The sequence below is a fragment of the Theropithecus gelada genome, unplaced genomic scaffold, assembly GCF_003255815.1.
Source record: "Theropithecus gelada isolate Dixy unplaced genomic scaffold, Tgel_1.0 HiC_scaffold_15987, whole genome shotgun sequence".
NCBI classification, from domain to species: Eukaryota; Metazoa; Chordata; class Mammalia; order Primates; family Cercopithecidae; genus Theropithecus; species Theropithecus gelada.
Window position 1 is genome coordinate 1740072 of NW_020257754.1, and position 17559 is coordinate 1757630.

Here is a 17559-nt window from a genome sequence, read left to right on the forward strand (position 1 = left end):
AATACTAAGGTTTTTAATCTTTTATTTTTGACTTGTTTATTCATTTTTCCTTTGCTCAGGTAAACACTGTTGTCATTCTATTTTATTTCCATCACAACAAATAAGGGTAATCTCATTCGTTTTCAAATCAAGTCTTTAAAGCAAACTTTAAAAACATTTCATTTCTAATAAGAGTTCCATAATCTCTATGTATTGTCACTAAAAACTTACTACAACTAAGGTTACTAATTTTAGACCTGTTTCTTACCTCCTCGTGGTGAATCATAACTAATTTTACCACTACTATGTGTATAAAACTTCCAATACTTGGATCTTTGTAGATTGTTGCAACCTGCATGTAAAAAAATGTAGGATTAGTTGTTTAAAATGAATATTTCTTCTCAAAAGTAAGTTGAAATCAGTCACAGAGTATCAATTCTCCAATTGCACTGTACGTAGGAATCTTGGGATCTCTTAGAGTGCTTTAACAAATCCTCATGTTCACACCACGTCCCTTACCAAATAAATCAGAATCTGCAGGATTGAGACCCAGGCATCTTAAAGATTCTCAAAATTTGAGTATCTTAAACCTTGCTACTGAGACTGATCCATGGATCAGCAGCATCCACATAACCTAGAGCTGATATGAAACAGAATCTCAGGCCCCACCCTGGATTAATGATTCACAGTCTGCACTTTAACAAGATCTCAAGTGTTCTGAACACATGTTAGACTTTGGAACTGCTGTTATGGATGATTCAGCAAGAAATTCACTTCATTCTGTGTCATAATCCACAATTTACATGACTACAATATTCCATAAAAATATGCAAGTTTTACCTATTCTTTTCTGATAGTTCACCTAATCTTTCAGCCACAGTAGTATATTTCCAACTCCAAATATGATTATTATTTTTAAAGTTTAGCATTACCAGAAACCATAGAGACAGATCCATCTAGAATCATATAAACAGTCCTAGAAGAGGTCATGAGTCGCAACCTGGTCCTCAGTTTTCCAGGACCGGAGAATGTGAGGCACTCTGGATGGGCTCTGCATGGGCTCACTGATGATTCACGATCAAGGTGCCATCCCATTCGCTAATTCATATTCTCTCCTTGTAGCCATTATAGAGGTTGCCACTGCAGTAGGAGTGTCTTTCATGGCCAATGCCTCTGCCTGGTACTTAATTAGAGACATACCTCACTCTAGATCTGGGCTACCTGTGCAAAGAAAACTGCTGCTAAACCCTAGATCACCTTCTTGTTGGCCACTGCCTAAGTCAAAGCAGCAATTGCTCCAGGGTGTGCTACTTCCCTCATTTGTTTAATAAATAAACGTTCAGTATCTACTCCTTGCTTTGTTGGCTACAGAAGCAGATATAGGGAAGAGAACAAAGGCCCTGACCTTGTGGAGCTTACAGTTTGTTAGAAGTATCACTACCGGAGTCCTCACTCTGTCAGTCAAAGCTGCTTCACCACAACATATAACATGACTGCTGTCAATGCCTCTTGTGCCAAATGGACTACTACCAGAACTAGAGCCAAAAGCGTCTTTAGAGCTGCTGACACTGTAGGGTCAGCATGAGCATAAATACATAGTCCAGCATCTGTACTACTGTTATGGCTGTGCAGTCTCAGATATTTACAGGTTTGTCATCTGAACCTATAGTGATGACTTTGGCTCTGGTAGTAGCATGTTTTGGCAAGAGTGGAGGTAGCCCCAGCGAGGCTGACAGTAAGTTAAGACAGGGATGGTCAGTTGATTGGTAAATTCAAGCAGGTCTGTTAGCAATGCAGTATTTCTCACTTTAAAATAGGAGCTGTGAATTTACAGTTGAATTTATAAATATTCATTTACATGCAATGTTTTAAAATACATCTATCATGGGGGGAAAAAAAAGCACACCTGTAATTATGATTTTGGAGTTATGCTTGATCCTGTGAGTTTAAAAATGGATGCTTTTCTAAGCCAAATTATAAAGTAAAAGATACACCTCAAAGGTATTTATAAAAGCTCTTTTTCCCCTATAAATGAAAAACAGCTGTGAAGATTTCTGTGTCTCAGGATAATATGCATATCCCGTAGTCCAAGAAAAAAGAGCATATGCACTATGAAGTGTCTAACATGGCTAACTACTATATCCATTGTCCCAAGTATTTTGACTATGAATGAAAATCTGGATGTTATAGTATCAGCTATAAAATACATAACCACAAAAATACTTCCAGTTTTGGAAGGAAACAGATGCTGCACGTTTATTTAAAAGTGATAAATCTGCAAGCTAGCATTTGGAAAAAATGTCCCAATATTCTGACTGTATAATTTAAAATATATTACTACAGCAAAATATCCTTAAATGTAACACTAGGGAAAAGATAATGCAAACTATTGTTATGCAAGGTGGATACTGGCTATAAAAGATAGTTATTTAAGGCAAACAGACACAGGTTCCAATTCTAACAGCCATTTGATAAAACCTACTTCTAGGCTACCACAAGGATTAAATGAGATGGTATGCAAATAGCATTTAGATTAGGGCCAGGATCATAGGGATCAATCACAGTGGCTATTACTCTTATTGCTACTTATAAAGCTTTTTCAGAAGAAAAGGCATAATACAGATATAGATATAGATATTCATAATACTAGTTCTAGTACATGCGTTTCAAGTTAATTACCACAGTATGTCTAAATTGGAAGCAAAGTATCCAAAAGCATGATTGTTTTATTATCTCTTTTAGTACTTACTGAATATCTACTGCCCATCAAACCCTGTGTTGCTTACTAAATATACAGAGCTAAACAAGGCATAATCTCTGCCCTTAACTCACAGTCCTCTGGGAGTAAAAGATATAAAAACAGACAGTTTGATTTACATAATTTTAACTTCCCCCAAAGAAAGTCCTGGAGATGATATTTTGCTTTTACACTAAAATAGTATATTTCATTAAATAATTAAGAATGTCATCATGCTCATTTTTTCTAATTGTATCTCTTATTATTTTACTGACCTTTATAATTTAAGTGCTCATGTAGAATATATGTATACCTTTAACTATATTTAGATGTTTGAAGGTGCTGTTATTGAATGACTCTATTCAATACAGCTAAATTGTGATTCAAGCAATGAATAGCCACAAGGCCCATTTGGTACTCAGAGAATTTTTGAAGCAGTATGTACAATGCACTTCTCTCATTCTTAAAACCACCATCCCAAATTAGACTGCCTTGATGATAGGATACTATGTTTGCTGTAAATAATAAATGAGTAAATATTAAATGATACATAAAATATTTATTCAATGTTTATTGTATGCCAGATGTGTTCAAGTTTAAATGTATTAATTCATTTAATTATCACAACAAACCTTATGAGATAGGCGCTACTACAGTGTCCATTTTACAGATAAGAACAGTAAGATACAGAGAAGTTAAGTAAGACACTGAAGATCCGGCAGCTGGTAGCAAACAGAACCCAGTTTTCATTCTGTACAGTCTGGCTTTAGAGCACTGACTACTTTATCTGATCTTTATTCAGCATTCTGAATCAATTAGTTCTTGGTAAAAACATTTCAAGACATTTCATAACCCTGCTGCAACACATCCCCTGGCCACTGGTATTGTCCTGTTATGGTCACTTGCCCGTGGCCTCAGAGAAGCCCTTAGGCAGTCAACAGACCTGGGCTTTAGTTCCAGCTCTATTAGTAGCTACAAGCTAGTTGTTCAACCCTGGAAAATGAGTTTATCTTTTTTTTTTTTTTTTTTGTCTTAATGTCCGTAATATCCAAGTGGAGGCACTGGGTACCCTTGGGTCACAATGTCCTTGCATATTGGATTAATATTAACCAGGTGCTGCTGGGGAAGAGTTGTGAAAGACATTTGTTTCAAAGAACAAAATCATTCCACAGTTTGAAAAATGAGCTAAAATAATTAGATACCTTCATGGAATCTTGAATAGGCTAACACACACACACACACACACACACACAGAGATATATTAAATCTGTGACACAGAGATATTATATACAGCATTTCATGCAACTATATGACCAAAGTCCTTAGCTCCCCACTGCCCCCCATGGAGCATATCACAGGACTAATATTCCATTCCATAGACTACACTTTAGGAAACACCAGACCAGATTTCTAATGTATCATCCTATTCTAAAAGCCATTTAATATTTTTAATATATTACCTTAATCACTACATTTTAGAGTGCTATGTATTAGAATTGTTATTGATCTACTTAAAATGTATTTAATCTTTTATTCTTTAAATGTTAGTTTCCTTCACATAAGTAGTTCTTACTTCTTTATAGGTTTCATAAAATAGTAAATACTATTATTTCATGGATATTTAATGAAAGGTGAAGAAGAAATGGTATGAATTGTATTGTTGAAATCTTTAAGAAAATTCTAGGCAAAATATAGTTCATACAAAGCGTGAAACAAATTGCTATCACCATTAACTTACCAATCATTTTGAAAATAATTTCTAGATAGAGCTTTAGCAAACATTCATATATGGTATGTTCATAGGCCACCTTCATTAAGAAGTACAAAGTCATCTATAAAAAACTGATTTTGACAAACGAATGCTTACAAAGATCATTACTCTTAACTTCATCAGAAAGATCTTTTCATTTTCAAATTGAAAATGATGAAATTCTACATACATACAGAGCAAATATGTGCAAATAATTAAGAATATGCAGAGCAATAAATTGAAGGGAAAAGTAATATAAATGGTTATACCTCAAGTATGAAAGCATATCATTAGTTTTTATTGTAATGTAGTTAAAAATCTTCCCCATCCTAATAACATCAGTAAAAACAACCAACAAAATTGAAAGTAATGGTATAAAGTCAATGTAATGCAAATGAGGGTTTTTAGTTGATACATGCCTCTAATATTAGTAACCATATTTTAATGAAAGGGTTAATTCTTGAGGATTACGTGATGTTCCTTAAATTTACATTATTAAATCTGCAAGAGGGTGAATATTATAGAGTCAAACCTTTAGAAACACAATGAAGTGTGGAAGTCTTTTAATACTTAGTAAATATTTAAGGTCTATTAAATAATAAATTGAGTATCAAAATAAATATACTGAAGAAAAAGTTGCTCTAGTCTACATACATTTTAGTAGCTTGATAATGCATATATAAGTGCCATTTTAACCTGGTGTTGTCACCCAAATTCCCTAAGAATAAAGGTTTTAAAATGGCAGCTGAGTATCTCTGCTCATTTAACACAAACACTATTTCACTAGATATATTATACATCACAAGTGTGTTCTTCCCCACTAATTTTTTGTTTGTTTGTTTGTTTTTTGAGACAGAGTCTCCCTCTGTCTGCCAGGCTGGAGTGCAGTGGCACAATCTCAGCTCACTGCAAGCTCCGCCTCCCGGGTTCATGCCATTCTCCTGCCTCAGCCTCCCGAGTAGCTGGGACTACTGGCACCCGCTGTAACGACCAGCTAATTTTTTTGTATTTTTTAGTAGAGACGGGGTTTCACCGTGTTAGTCAGATGATCTCGATCTCCTGACCTTGTGATCTGCCCACTTCGGCCTCCCAAAGTGCTGGGATTACAGGCGTGAGCCACCACACCCGGCCTTTCCCACTAATTTTAATGTTAATTCCAGAAACCCTTTGAGTAAGAAGGGTCTCTAGTCTACTCTGACAACGTTAAGTGCAACTAAAAAGTGAATTAAGTCACATTCTTTATTTCAATGTCACTGCACTCACTTATTTCGTTAAATTGTTGAAAGCAAAGAAAAAGTTTAAGAAGACAGCACAGTTGTTTACTTTGCGCAGGATGAGTAAGGGTCGATAATCTAAGTTGTGTATATAACCCATTTGCTCAATCCTGAAAGCATTCCCTTATTTCCCCCATTATATCTGGAGCTCAACAGACAAAAATTCTTTTTCATCACTTTGAACTTGTCTTTATCGTATACCAAGCCTATGTCACATTGTCTTGATCTTTTCCTAAATTACCGTGATCAGAATATCACCAATAATCCACGTGTGTGTTTGAATAAATGCAGTTAGTGCCTTCTAAAAACTGGAAAAAATAGGCAAAACCTGAACAGCTCCTTCCTAAACTGGAAATATCTGTGGACACTTATGTGCGAATAGCATTTCTCTTACCTCTTTAAAAAGCGGTTTTTGAAATGGACTTAACAAGTAGCAATAAAACAAGTTAGACTAGATTTGATCTCTACATAGTGTGATCAACAGTCCCAGTTTGCTCAGGACTGAAGGGTTTCCAAGGACATAAGACTCAATACCAAAACTGAGCAAGTTCCAGGAAAACAGGGAGAGTTTGTCACTCTTTCTCTTAAGTTCCCTTTCACCTTTAATATTTTTGCAACCATAAATACAATTGTGATCACTGTTTTTTAGCCAATAAAAAGCAACAATTTATGTACAGAACCATAGGCTCTACTAATTTTCCCATGTCCTCATTTGAACAGTCTTTCAGTGAGAGAGAAGAAAAGCACTAAACCCAGGTAGCTTAGAAGTCATCTAAAATTTGGCTACTTAGGAAGAAAGAAAACATATACAAAAACTCAAAGTATCTCAAAAGGGAGACTTACCCTCCTTAATTTTTCCTCCTACCCCACTTTATTTGGAATGCACACCTCTTCCTCAATTCTGCTGCATCTATCTCCCTGAGAATAAAAGCTTAACACAAACCAGATGACTGTGTCTATAAAAATTCTGTCTTCAACAGAAACCTGCTCTCCTTCTAGTAAGCCTAAAAATCCAGAAAATGAGAAGTACATGCATTGATCTGTTGTTTCAAGCATTGTTTCAATGCAGATTTGCTTTCCATGAAGTCAAAAGGTCTGTCTGCATTCCCTTCAATTAACTCTGGCTTTAAACTTTCCATGGACAACTTTAGTTATCTCAAAGTATGTCACAATATCTTCTAACAGTGATGATACTGATTTTTGTTTGTTTGTTTGTTTTTGAGATGGAGTCTTGCTGTGTCGCCAGGCTAGAGGGCAGTGGCACAATCTCAGCTCATTGCAACCTCCGCCTCCCAGGTTCAAGCGATTCTTCTGCCTCAGCTTCCCAAGTAGCTGGAATTATAGGCACACGCCACCACATCCAGCTAATTTTTGTGTGTTTAGTAGAGATGAGGTACACCATGTTGACCAGGATGGTCTTGATCTCTTTACCTCATGATCCACTCGCCTTGGCTTCCCAAAGTGCTGGGATAACAGGTGTGAGCCATGGTGACTGGCCAATACTGATTTTTATGTAAAATGTAGATAACAAAACCTTTCTGAGGGTGGTGATGTCACCAAAAATGCATGAAACTATTCCAAAATTAGTCCTGTGTTTATTCCTTTATTCCTTCTGGTCAGTATGCCCAAAGCACTGACAATAGTTATCTGTCATTTACCATGTTTTAAAAATCTATCAAATCTAACAATTTTCCTTCAGTATCTCTCCCACCCAACTTTCTTTCCTTATTTATTTATTTATTTATTTATTTATTTATTTATTTTAAGACAGAGTCTCACTCTGTCAGCCAGACTGGAGTGCAGTGGCACGATCTCGGCTCACTGCAACCTCCGTCTCCTGGGCTCAAGTGATTCTCCGGCCTCAGCCTCCCAAGTAGCTGGGCTTACAGACATGTGCCACCACACCTGGCTAATTTTTGTATTTTTACTAGAGACATGGTTTCACCATGTGGGCCAGGCTGGTCTTGAACTCCTGACTCCAGGTAATCTGCCCGCCTCGGCCCCTCAAAGTGGTGGGATTACAGGCGTGAGCCACCAAGCCCAGCCCCACCTTTCTTTTTTATTTTATTTTATTTTATTTTTATTTTTTTAAGGTTAAAAATATTTATTTCTTCAATACAAAATGAATTTAAATAGTTCCCACTTAGACAAAATATATTTATCTGTTCTAATACATTAGAGAGAAACACTTTACTAGAATGACTACTGACTCCAGTAAACAATTATCTTTTTCTGAGAAAAAATTTTAACATTTTAATAAAAATATTAATGTTTTAAATTTGCCTTGATGTACTGAAGATACATATATATATATAATGTTTTTATGATATATATTGCATAACTTTTGAGTTCTTTTAAGTATCTCAACATTTTATTTTATTTATTTATTTATTTTTATTATCATTATACTTTAAGTTCTAGAGTACATGTGCATAACATGCAGGTTTGTTACATATGTATACTTGTGCCATGCTGCTGTGCTGCACCCATCAACTCGTCAGTACCCATCAACTCGTCATTTACATCAGGTATAACTCCCAATGCAATCCCTCCCCACTCCCCGTGATAGGCCCCAGTGTGTGATGTTCCCCTTCCCGAGTCCAAGTGATCTCATTGTTCAGTTCCCACCTATGAGTGAGAACATGCAGTGTTTGGTTTTCTGTTCTTGCGATAGTTTGCTGAGAATGATGGTTTCCAGCTGCACCCATGTCCCTACAAAGGACACAAACTCATCCTTTTTTATGGCTGCATAGTATTCCATGGTGTATATGTGCCACATTTTCTTAATCCAGTCTGTCACTGATGGACATTTGGGTTGATTCCAAGTCTTTGCTATTGTGAATAGTACCGCAGTAAACATACGTGTGCATGTGTCTTTATAGCAGCATGATTTATAATCCTTTGGGTATATACCCAGGAATGGGATGGCTGGGTCATATGGTACTTCTAGTTCTAGATCCTTGAGGAATCACCATACTGTTTTCCATAATGGTTGAACTAGTTTACAATCCCACCAACATTGTAAAAGTGTTCCTATTTTTCCACATCCTCTCCCCCAACTTTCTTAATGAATGCCATCTCCTGTAACCATTTTCTATTGCAAAATATATCCCAGTGTTCCATAAAATTGATACAATCTTGTACATAACAATTGACATCCTCCACATCATAGTTTTCATTAGAATCCCTTCATAATTTAGAGTTTGCCATACTAACATTTAGATAATTATACATCTAGGTAATACATGTAGGTAATTTTACTTCAAATTCAGAAGTAAAAAAAAACAAGTAATTAGGATAAATTTCTATCTATACTTCTGTTGTCATTTACAAAAATTCAATTGAAGTAAACAAAATAAGGGTCAATTTTACACAATTTCAAAAAATTATTTTATATATCTCTGTTTTTATTTATCACAATGCACTGAATTCTGAAAAACAATATTACTTTTAGTAATACTTTAACCATGTTTCCATTCATACTTTCAGTAACTATTTATTGAGTACCCACAGTATCAGATACTGTGTTTAGGTAACATAGACTATGGTATAACAATAAGAATTTAAGGTAAAATGTCATATTTTAGAAAAATTATTGTATCTTATGATCTTCATGTCACAATCAACTGGTAATATCTAGCTAAGAGAAATTTACAATGTCCTATAGATATGCACTGGCTAAGTTTTTTCAACTAAGTGGGCCTGAATTCCCTATATGTGAATAGAAGTACTTCCAGTCATGAGATATGTTCCGAATACCCTGAATCTATAAATAGGTGGCTATGTGATTCTTTTTTTTTTTTTTTTAATTGTAGTTTCACTCTTGTTGCCCAGGCTGTAGTGCAATGGCATGATCTCAGCTCACTGCAACCTCTGCCTCCCAGGTTCAAGCGATTCTCCTGCCACAGCCTCCCCAGTAGCTGGGATTATAGGCACCCACCACCACACCTGGCTAATTTTTTGTATTTTTAGTAGAGATGAGGTTTCACTATGTTGGCTAGGCTGGTCTCGAACTTCTGACCTCAGGTGATCCTCCCGCCTCAGCCTCCCAAAGTGCTGGGATTACGAGCGTGAGCCACCATGCCTGGCCAATAATTCATCAACTAAACTAGCATGAAAATGGCTACCCTTAGTGATTACTCTAAAATAACAGGTCTAATTCAGGAATGTCCCAGGGTGGTGGAGGGAGATACACACACACACACACACTCTCACACACACTCTCTCACACACATACATGTAAGGATGAAGGGCGATGCCACTCACACAGAATTGGCACCCTTCACCAGCTCTAGAATACAGTTCTATGGATACTAACACTACCACTGCTTGACAAAGGTATTAACATCAGATCAAGGACCCTGAGAGTTATTGTGATCTTAAATTCCAAATTTGTTAGGACAGTCCTATTAGTAATAGCCTATCCCTTTATCACCATAAATACATGTATAACTTAAGATGTTAGGTGTCCAAATTTCTGATTTGGAGAATATAGTCATAATAAAAAAAGGATCTTCTCCCCTCTGCGCAGAAATAGGGTGAGGTTTTAAAATTCAGATTCAAAGAGCAAAAGATCAATGCAACTAGGACAGTTCCTGTCACTAGAGGGCAGAAGCCATTCATGTGATGAAGTAAAGAATAATTCAAGCATTTTCTATAAGTGGTTTTGTGGATTTTTAAATGTTTTAGAAAGGTGTCCAAGTAACAGAATAGGATACTTGCTATACCTCTATCTAAACTAAACTTCAATGAAATCTTATTTTTGGCTTAAACTTAGATACAAAATTACATCTAAAAAGTTTGGAAAAAAAAATTTTAATTAGACATTTAAAATTTCATTAAGCTAAACATTTTAGGAAATATAAAAGTCACATTAAGTTTACTTACAATTGACATTAGAGTCAGTATATAGTTTTGCAAATTCGATCCATGAGCAGAAACCACTTTAGCATCAGCTGTAACCATAATTTCAACGTATCTTGGATATGATATAAGACGTTTTTTCCTGGAATGTAATTGACTTCTTTCATCTTTCAATGGTACATTTTTTGATGGGTGTCCTAAAACTCTTTCTTTCATTACATTAAGATCTTCATTCATGTTTCTGTAGGTATGAAAGGGTAAACTGGTTTCCTTTATTTGACTTTCTAGGGAGAAAAAAAGAATATAATATAGAACCATTAAATTGGATGTGACCAAAAATATCGCAAAAAATAGAATAGCCAAAATTATTTAATACTTACATATTTGTTCCCAACATGAAAATAAAAGGACAAAGAGAAATTATTATTTAAAATAGTATTGTACAGCATTGTCATGAAGATTGCTTTCTATAGTAATAAAAAGTTTGCAAAAGTTCACATTTTCTTAGATTTTACCAACAAGAAATTGTATCTAAGTCATATTTGAAAAGGTAAAATTGTATCTAAGTCATATTTGAAAAGGTATGACTATTCAAATGTATTTATTAACTACCAAGTAGAAAACAAAAATATCCAGGACTTCTTATGTTTTTCTCAGTATGTAAATTAGGTTTTCAAGTCAACAATGACATTTAATTTCATTACAGAGTAGTAACATTTTGTAGGGTGAAACTTTATAAAATATAGAACAAAACAAACTTTCTTCACATGTGAAAAGCACCAAGAACAACAGAAAATTAAGCAAAATAACAATATGTGGGTGAATCTATTGAATCCAGAAAGGCAAAAAAAGTTTTTCCTGCCATTTTCTCCTGAAGTGACTTGGCCACTAAAATATCCTTGACCAATTACTGGACCCTAGAGGAGATCCCAGATATACCTGATATATAGAAATCTCAATCAAGGAAAAGATAAATATTTATGCTTTGATTTATTTGTTAATTTAAAGGAAACATTTATTGCATGCCTAATGCATATCAGGAAACATTTAGATACTGAGGAGTAAATAGCACCTCATAAAGCTTATACTCTAATTGAAAGAGGCAAAAAATAAATTAACAACATAGTAAAGATAAAATTTCAGGTATCGTTAGGTGCTTCAATACCAATTCAACTAAAAGACAAAAAAAAAATATGATTCTACCTACCAGAATGACTAAAATTACAAAGAGCTATAATACCTAGTGGTACAATCACTTGAAAAACCTATCTGGCAAATTTTAAATTAGACATGCATCTACCCTATGACCCTGCAGTTCCACTCCTAGGTATTTATCTAAGAGAAGGAAAACATATGTTCACAAGAAAACAACTGGTATAAGTTCACAGCAAAACAAATATACAGACTGAGGAACTACAACAGAGACTCCAGATATAAACCCTTGTGTATATGATCAAACGATTTTTGACAAGAGTGCCAAGACCACTCAATATACAAAGACTAACTCAAAATGAGTTACAAATCTAAAAGACCCAAAATATTAAAACTCCTAGAAGAAACCATATAAAGAAAGTGTTTCATAACATTGGATTTGGCAGTGATTTATTGGATATGACATCAAAAGCACAGGCAACAAAAGCAAAAATAGACAAACGGGACTACATCAAACTTTAAAAATATTATTCAAAGGACACAATCAGTAAAGCAAAAAAGCAGCTTATGGATTAGGAGAAAATATTTACAAACTATGTATCTGATAAGGAATTAATATCTAGAATATTTAAAAAATTCCTACAACTCAACAACAGGAAAACAAATAATCTGATTAAAAATGAATAAAGACTTGCATAAACACTTTCCCAAATACATTACACAAATCATCAACACATACATGAAATGATGTTCAGCACAATTCATCATTAAATAAATGCAAATCAAAACCACAATATCACATCACACTCATAACAATGGCTACTATTAAACACACACACAGAAACAGAAAGAAAGAGAGAATAACAAATGTTGGCAAGTATGTGGAGAAATTGGAAACCTTATGCACTGTTGGTAGGGTTGTAAAATGGTATAATCACTATGGAAAACAATATGGACACTCCTTAAGAAATAAAAATAGAACTACCATATGATCTGGCAATCCTACTGGGGTAAATATCCAAAAGCAATGAAAGCAGGGTCTTGAAGAGCTATTTATACACCCATGTTCTTTGCAGTATTATTTACAATAGCTAAGAAGCAGAAGCAACCCAAATGTCCATTGACAAAGGAATGAATAAACAAAATGTAGTATACACATACAGTGAAATATTATTCAGTATAAAAAAGGAAGGAAGGCATGTGTGGTGGCATGCACCTGTTGTTTCAGGCACTCTGGAGGCTCAGGTGGGAGGATCACTTGAGCCTCCAAGTTTGAGGCTACAGTGAGCTATGATATACCACTGCACTCCAGCTTGGGTAAGAATGAGACTCCACCTCTAAAACAAACAAAAAACAACAACAACAACAACAACAAAAAGGAAGGACATGCTGTCGCATATGACAACATGAATGAACCTTGAAGTCATTATGCTAAGTGAAATAAGCCAGTTTTTAAAAAATCCTGTATGATATTACTTAAATGAGATACTTAAAATAGTAAAATTCATTGAAACAAAAAGTATACTGGTGGTTACCAGGGGATAGAGAAAAGGGAAAATGGGGAGTTATGAATGGATATAGTCTCAGTTTGCAAGATGAAAAAGTCGTGGAGATCTGTTGCATAACAATGTGAATATACTTAACACTACTGAAGTGTACACATACAAAGGATTAAGATGGCAAATCTCATGTTACTTTTTTTTTTTTTTGAGGGGGAGTCTCGCTCCATCACCAGGCTGCAGTGCAGTGGTGCAATCTCAGCTCACTGCAACCTCTGCTTCTTGGGTTCAAGCAATTCTCCTGCCTCAATCTCCCAAGTAGTTGGGATTACAGGTGCACGCCACCATGCCCAGCTAATTTTTGTATTTTTAGAGAGACAGAGTTTCACATGTTGGTCAGGCTGGTCTCGATATCGTGACCTTGTGATCTGCCTGCCTCGGCCTCCCAAAGTGCTGGGATTATAGGCGTGAGCCACCATGCCCGGCCACCTTTTTTTTTTTTTTTTTTTACCACAATTAAAAAATGTTTCAAAGAATGTTTATAGCACTTTTATTCATAATAGTCAAACCTAGAAACAACCCAAATGTCTGTCCACAGGAGAAAACTAGAAAGGACAAGAACTAAGCTTCACAAAGGGTAGAACAGTGGTTGTCAGGAGCTAGGGAATGAAGGAAATGAGGAGATGCTGGTCAAACGCACAAACTTTTAGTTATAGGATGAATAACGTCTGGGAATTGAATGTACAGCAGAGTGACTATAATTAATAATACTGTCTTATTTAATGGAAATTTGCTAAGAGAATAGCTTTTATGTGTTGTCACCACACACATCATTCTGTGAGGTGATGATGTGTTAATTAATTTAATTGTGGTAATCATTTCACACGTATACATATATCAATCATCATGATGTATACCTTGAATATATACAGTTTTTATCAATCAATTATACATCAATAAAACTGGGGTGGGGGAAGTGATAATGAACAAAGCTTCAGCAAGAGATGCTTTCCTTATCCATGCGTGGCATCCTATTCTGGGAAAGGCTGACTATGCTAGCTGATGTAGCAGCACTGCATAAGATTTGCAATGTGGGACAACAAGCAGCCCTCACCTCAGAAGAGAAAAACCATCTCCACACTCCTCAAAAGAAAGCATCCCTCTTGTCAAGTAATTTACCACTTGTCTCTAGCAGAAAAAGAAATCCTGTCTTATCTTCTACTGCCTGTTACTATCTCACTGCCTGAAGAATCTCCAAAAGTCTGTCTAGCCTGAGTGCTAAGAAATTATATATCTCACTGGCTAACAATAACAAGTAAAAAAAACACAATTGAATTAAGAAAGCACTATGGTTTGAAGAAATCAGGCTGACAGAGACTAAACTAGAATAGATGGTTTCATTATTGCCACATTATTCATAATTCAGTGCAAACTAAAATAATGAAAGATTGCCACATTATTCATAATCCTAAATGCCCATCAATGACAGAATGGATAAAGAAAATGTGGTATATATACACCATGGAATTCTATGCAGCCATAAAAAAGAACGAGATATCTTTTGGGGGACATGGATGAAGCTGGAGGCCATTATCCTTAACAATCTAATGCAGGAACAGAAAATCAAATACTGCATGTTTTCACTTACAAGTGGGAGCTAAATGATGAGAATTCAAGTTCACAAAGAATGGAACAACAGACACTAGGCCCTACTTGAGAGTGGAGGGTAGGAGGAGGGAGAGGAGCAGAAAAAAAATAACTATTGGGTACCGGGCTTAGTACCTGGGTGATGAAAAATCTGTTCAACGAACGCCTGTGACACAGATTTACCTATATAACAAACTGGCACATTTACTTTTAAAATAAAAGTTAAAAAATAAAATAAAATAAAATGATGAAAGAAACAGTTTCTATCTGGAATGAGAACACCGAAGGAGATGATAATTAGAACACAGAAAAAAAGTCTGCAATAAAAAAGCATAAATTTTTAAAGACTATTATTATTATCATTGAAACATTTAATAACACCACATAAGATAGGTGTTATTGTTTATCTCATTTTACAGATGAGGAATCTACAACATATAGAGCTTGAGAAACTCACATACACATTTGCTAAGTAATGGAAGTAGAAATAAAAACAAATAAAAGGAACAAAACTAAATAGATCATTTATCATGATAAAACTGAATGGGTTGAATTTGTCCATCAAAACACAAAAACTTTGTAGAACTCAGTTAATAAACAAAATCTAGCCATATGTTAACTGATCAGTAGCATGGCTGGGATTCAAATCCTGGGGACCTGGTTCAGAGTGTTTTTTTTTTAGTTAAAATTTTTTTTACTATTAAAAAATATTTTGTGTGTACATAGTAGGTATATACATTTATGAGGTACATGAGATATTTTGATAGAGGCATATATTACATAAAAATAACATCAGGGTAAATGGGGTATAAATAATTTCAAGCATTTATCCTTTCCTTGTATTGCAAATAATCCAATTATACTCTTTTAGTTATTCTGAAATGTACAATAAATTATTGCTGACTGTAGTCACCTTGTTGTACGAGACTTTATTCATTCTATCTAACTAGGTATTAAGACCAGCATGCATTAGCTAGTTTTCCTGATGTTCTCCCTCCCCCGACCCTGACAGGCCCCAAAGTGTGTTGTTTCCCTCCCTGTGTCCATGTGTTCTCATTGTTTAACTCCCACTTATAAATAGTGAGAACATAAGGTGTTTGGTTTTCTCTTCCTGAGTTAGTTTGCTGAGGATAATGGCTTCCAACTCTACCCATGTTCCTGCAAAGGACATGATCTCGTTCCTTTTTATGGCTGCATAGTAGCCCATGGTGTATATGTACCACATTTTCCCTTTCCAGTCTATCATTGATTGGCATTTGTTGATTCCATGTCTTTGCTATTGGGAATAGTGCTGCAATGAACATATGTGTGCATTTATCCTTGTAATAGAATGACACAAGGCCTCTGCTTGACAATGACGTTTAAAGACAAAAGGAAAGAGAATCAAAATTTAACAACAAATACAATGTTATCAATACAGATCTCAGGGGTTTAATTTCATCAGCAATGGAATAAACCATAAAAGAATATTCTACACAACTCTTTGTCAAAGTAATTGAACAATTTAGAAGAAATCTATAATTTCTTACTTGAACACACAACAGTGTTAATAAATCTTGTCCCTATAAGTAAGGAAAGTGAGAAAATTAAATCCAACATAGTTTTTAAAATATAGTTTAAAAACTAAAATAAAAATATATGCCATATATGGGTATAATAACATCACATAAGAAGAAAGCAAGGAGATGACAAACATGGAATTAAGAATGCTGGTTGCTTCAGGTAAGGGGGGGACAAGTGAACAAAATGGGTGAGGGGAGTGAAATTATGTGGTTGCATTTGGGTTGTTATCCAGGTCCTATATTTTGTATTGGGTCATATATTCATCAATATATATTATATTATTAGTAAGTTCTTAGTAAATAGTAATATAGCAAACTGACTACTATTAAAGCAATATGCTGGCTCTCATCACTATCATATAAAATTGTTTTGGTAATACTAGCTAAAGCAATAAGAAAATGAAATAAACAGTATGAATATTAAGAAGAAAATTTTTTCATTGTTCTGATTTTATTTTGTAGATGAAAGGCTTGCATAACTGAAAAACCCAGGAGACGAAGTAAGAAACCAATTAAGACAATAATCCTCAATAGAGGAATAGTTGAATAATGGAATGTTATGCAGTTGTTAAATGAATGAATTAGGTCTATAAGTTTTGATATGGAAGGATGTCCAGAATGCATTTTTAAGTAAAAATATAAATGGCCTGTGTAGTTTAATCCCAGTTTTGTAAAAACAAACTCTTTTCCAAATATGCAAGTACTCATAAAATATATCTAATGAGCCTAAAAGGTATACACCCCAAACATTTAACAATAAGTGAGACAGAAGAGGGAGACAGTAAAACTATTACATACTTTCTTTAACATCTCAGTGCCCTTTAAATTATTACGATGAGCTTATTTTATCATTGTAATTTTAAATTTAAATTATTATTTTTAAAAATGCATATATTACTATTTTCTTGGCTAAATATCTAATCTCATTACTTTTTTGTATTTATACCTAAGTGGTGTTACAAATGTTGATACAATTACCTTTCCAAATACCCTACATAAATGGTCACTATTCAAAGCACATTGGCCAGTTCAATTACATCATTTCTATGTAATGCATCCCTTTCTATTTAGGTCCCATTGAGTCAAATGTTAAAAT

The 17559-nt window shown here is 34.8% G+C and overlaps 1 protein-coding gene across 1 annotated transcript in view; it reads right to left on the reverse strand.

The window, feature by feature from the left end:
* The window catches only part of LOC112617266 (A disintegrin and metalloproteinase with thrombospondin motifs 20), a 205199-nt gene that overhangs the window by 148764 nt on the left and 38876 nt on the right, over positions 1-17559 (reverse strand). The window contains exons 4-5 of the mRNA XM_025374005.1: positions 10628-10887; positions 248-331 (exon numbers count right to left, since the gene is read on the reverse strand). Of these exons, the coding sequence (XP_025229790.1) occupies positions 248-331; positions 10628-10887 (344 nt within the window). The remainder of the gene's footprint in view (positions 1-247; positions 332-10627; positions 10888-17559) is intronic.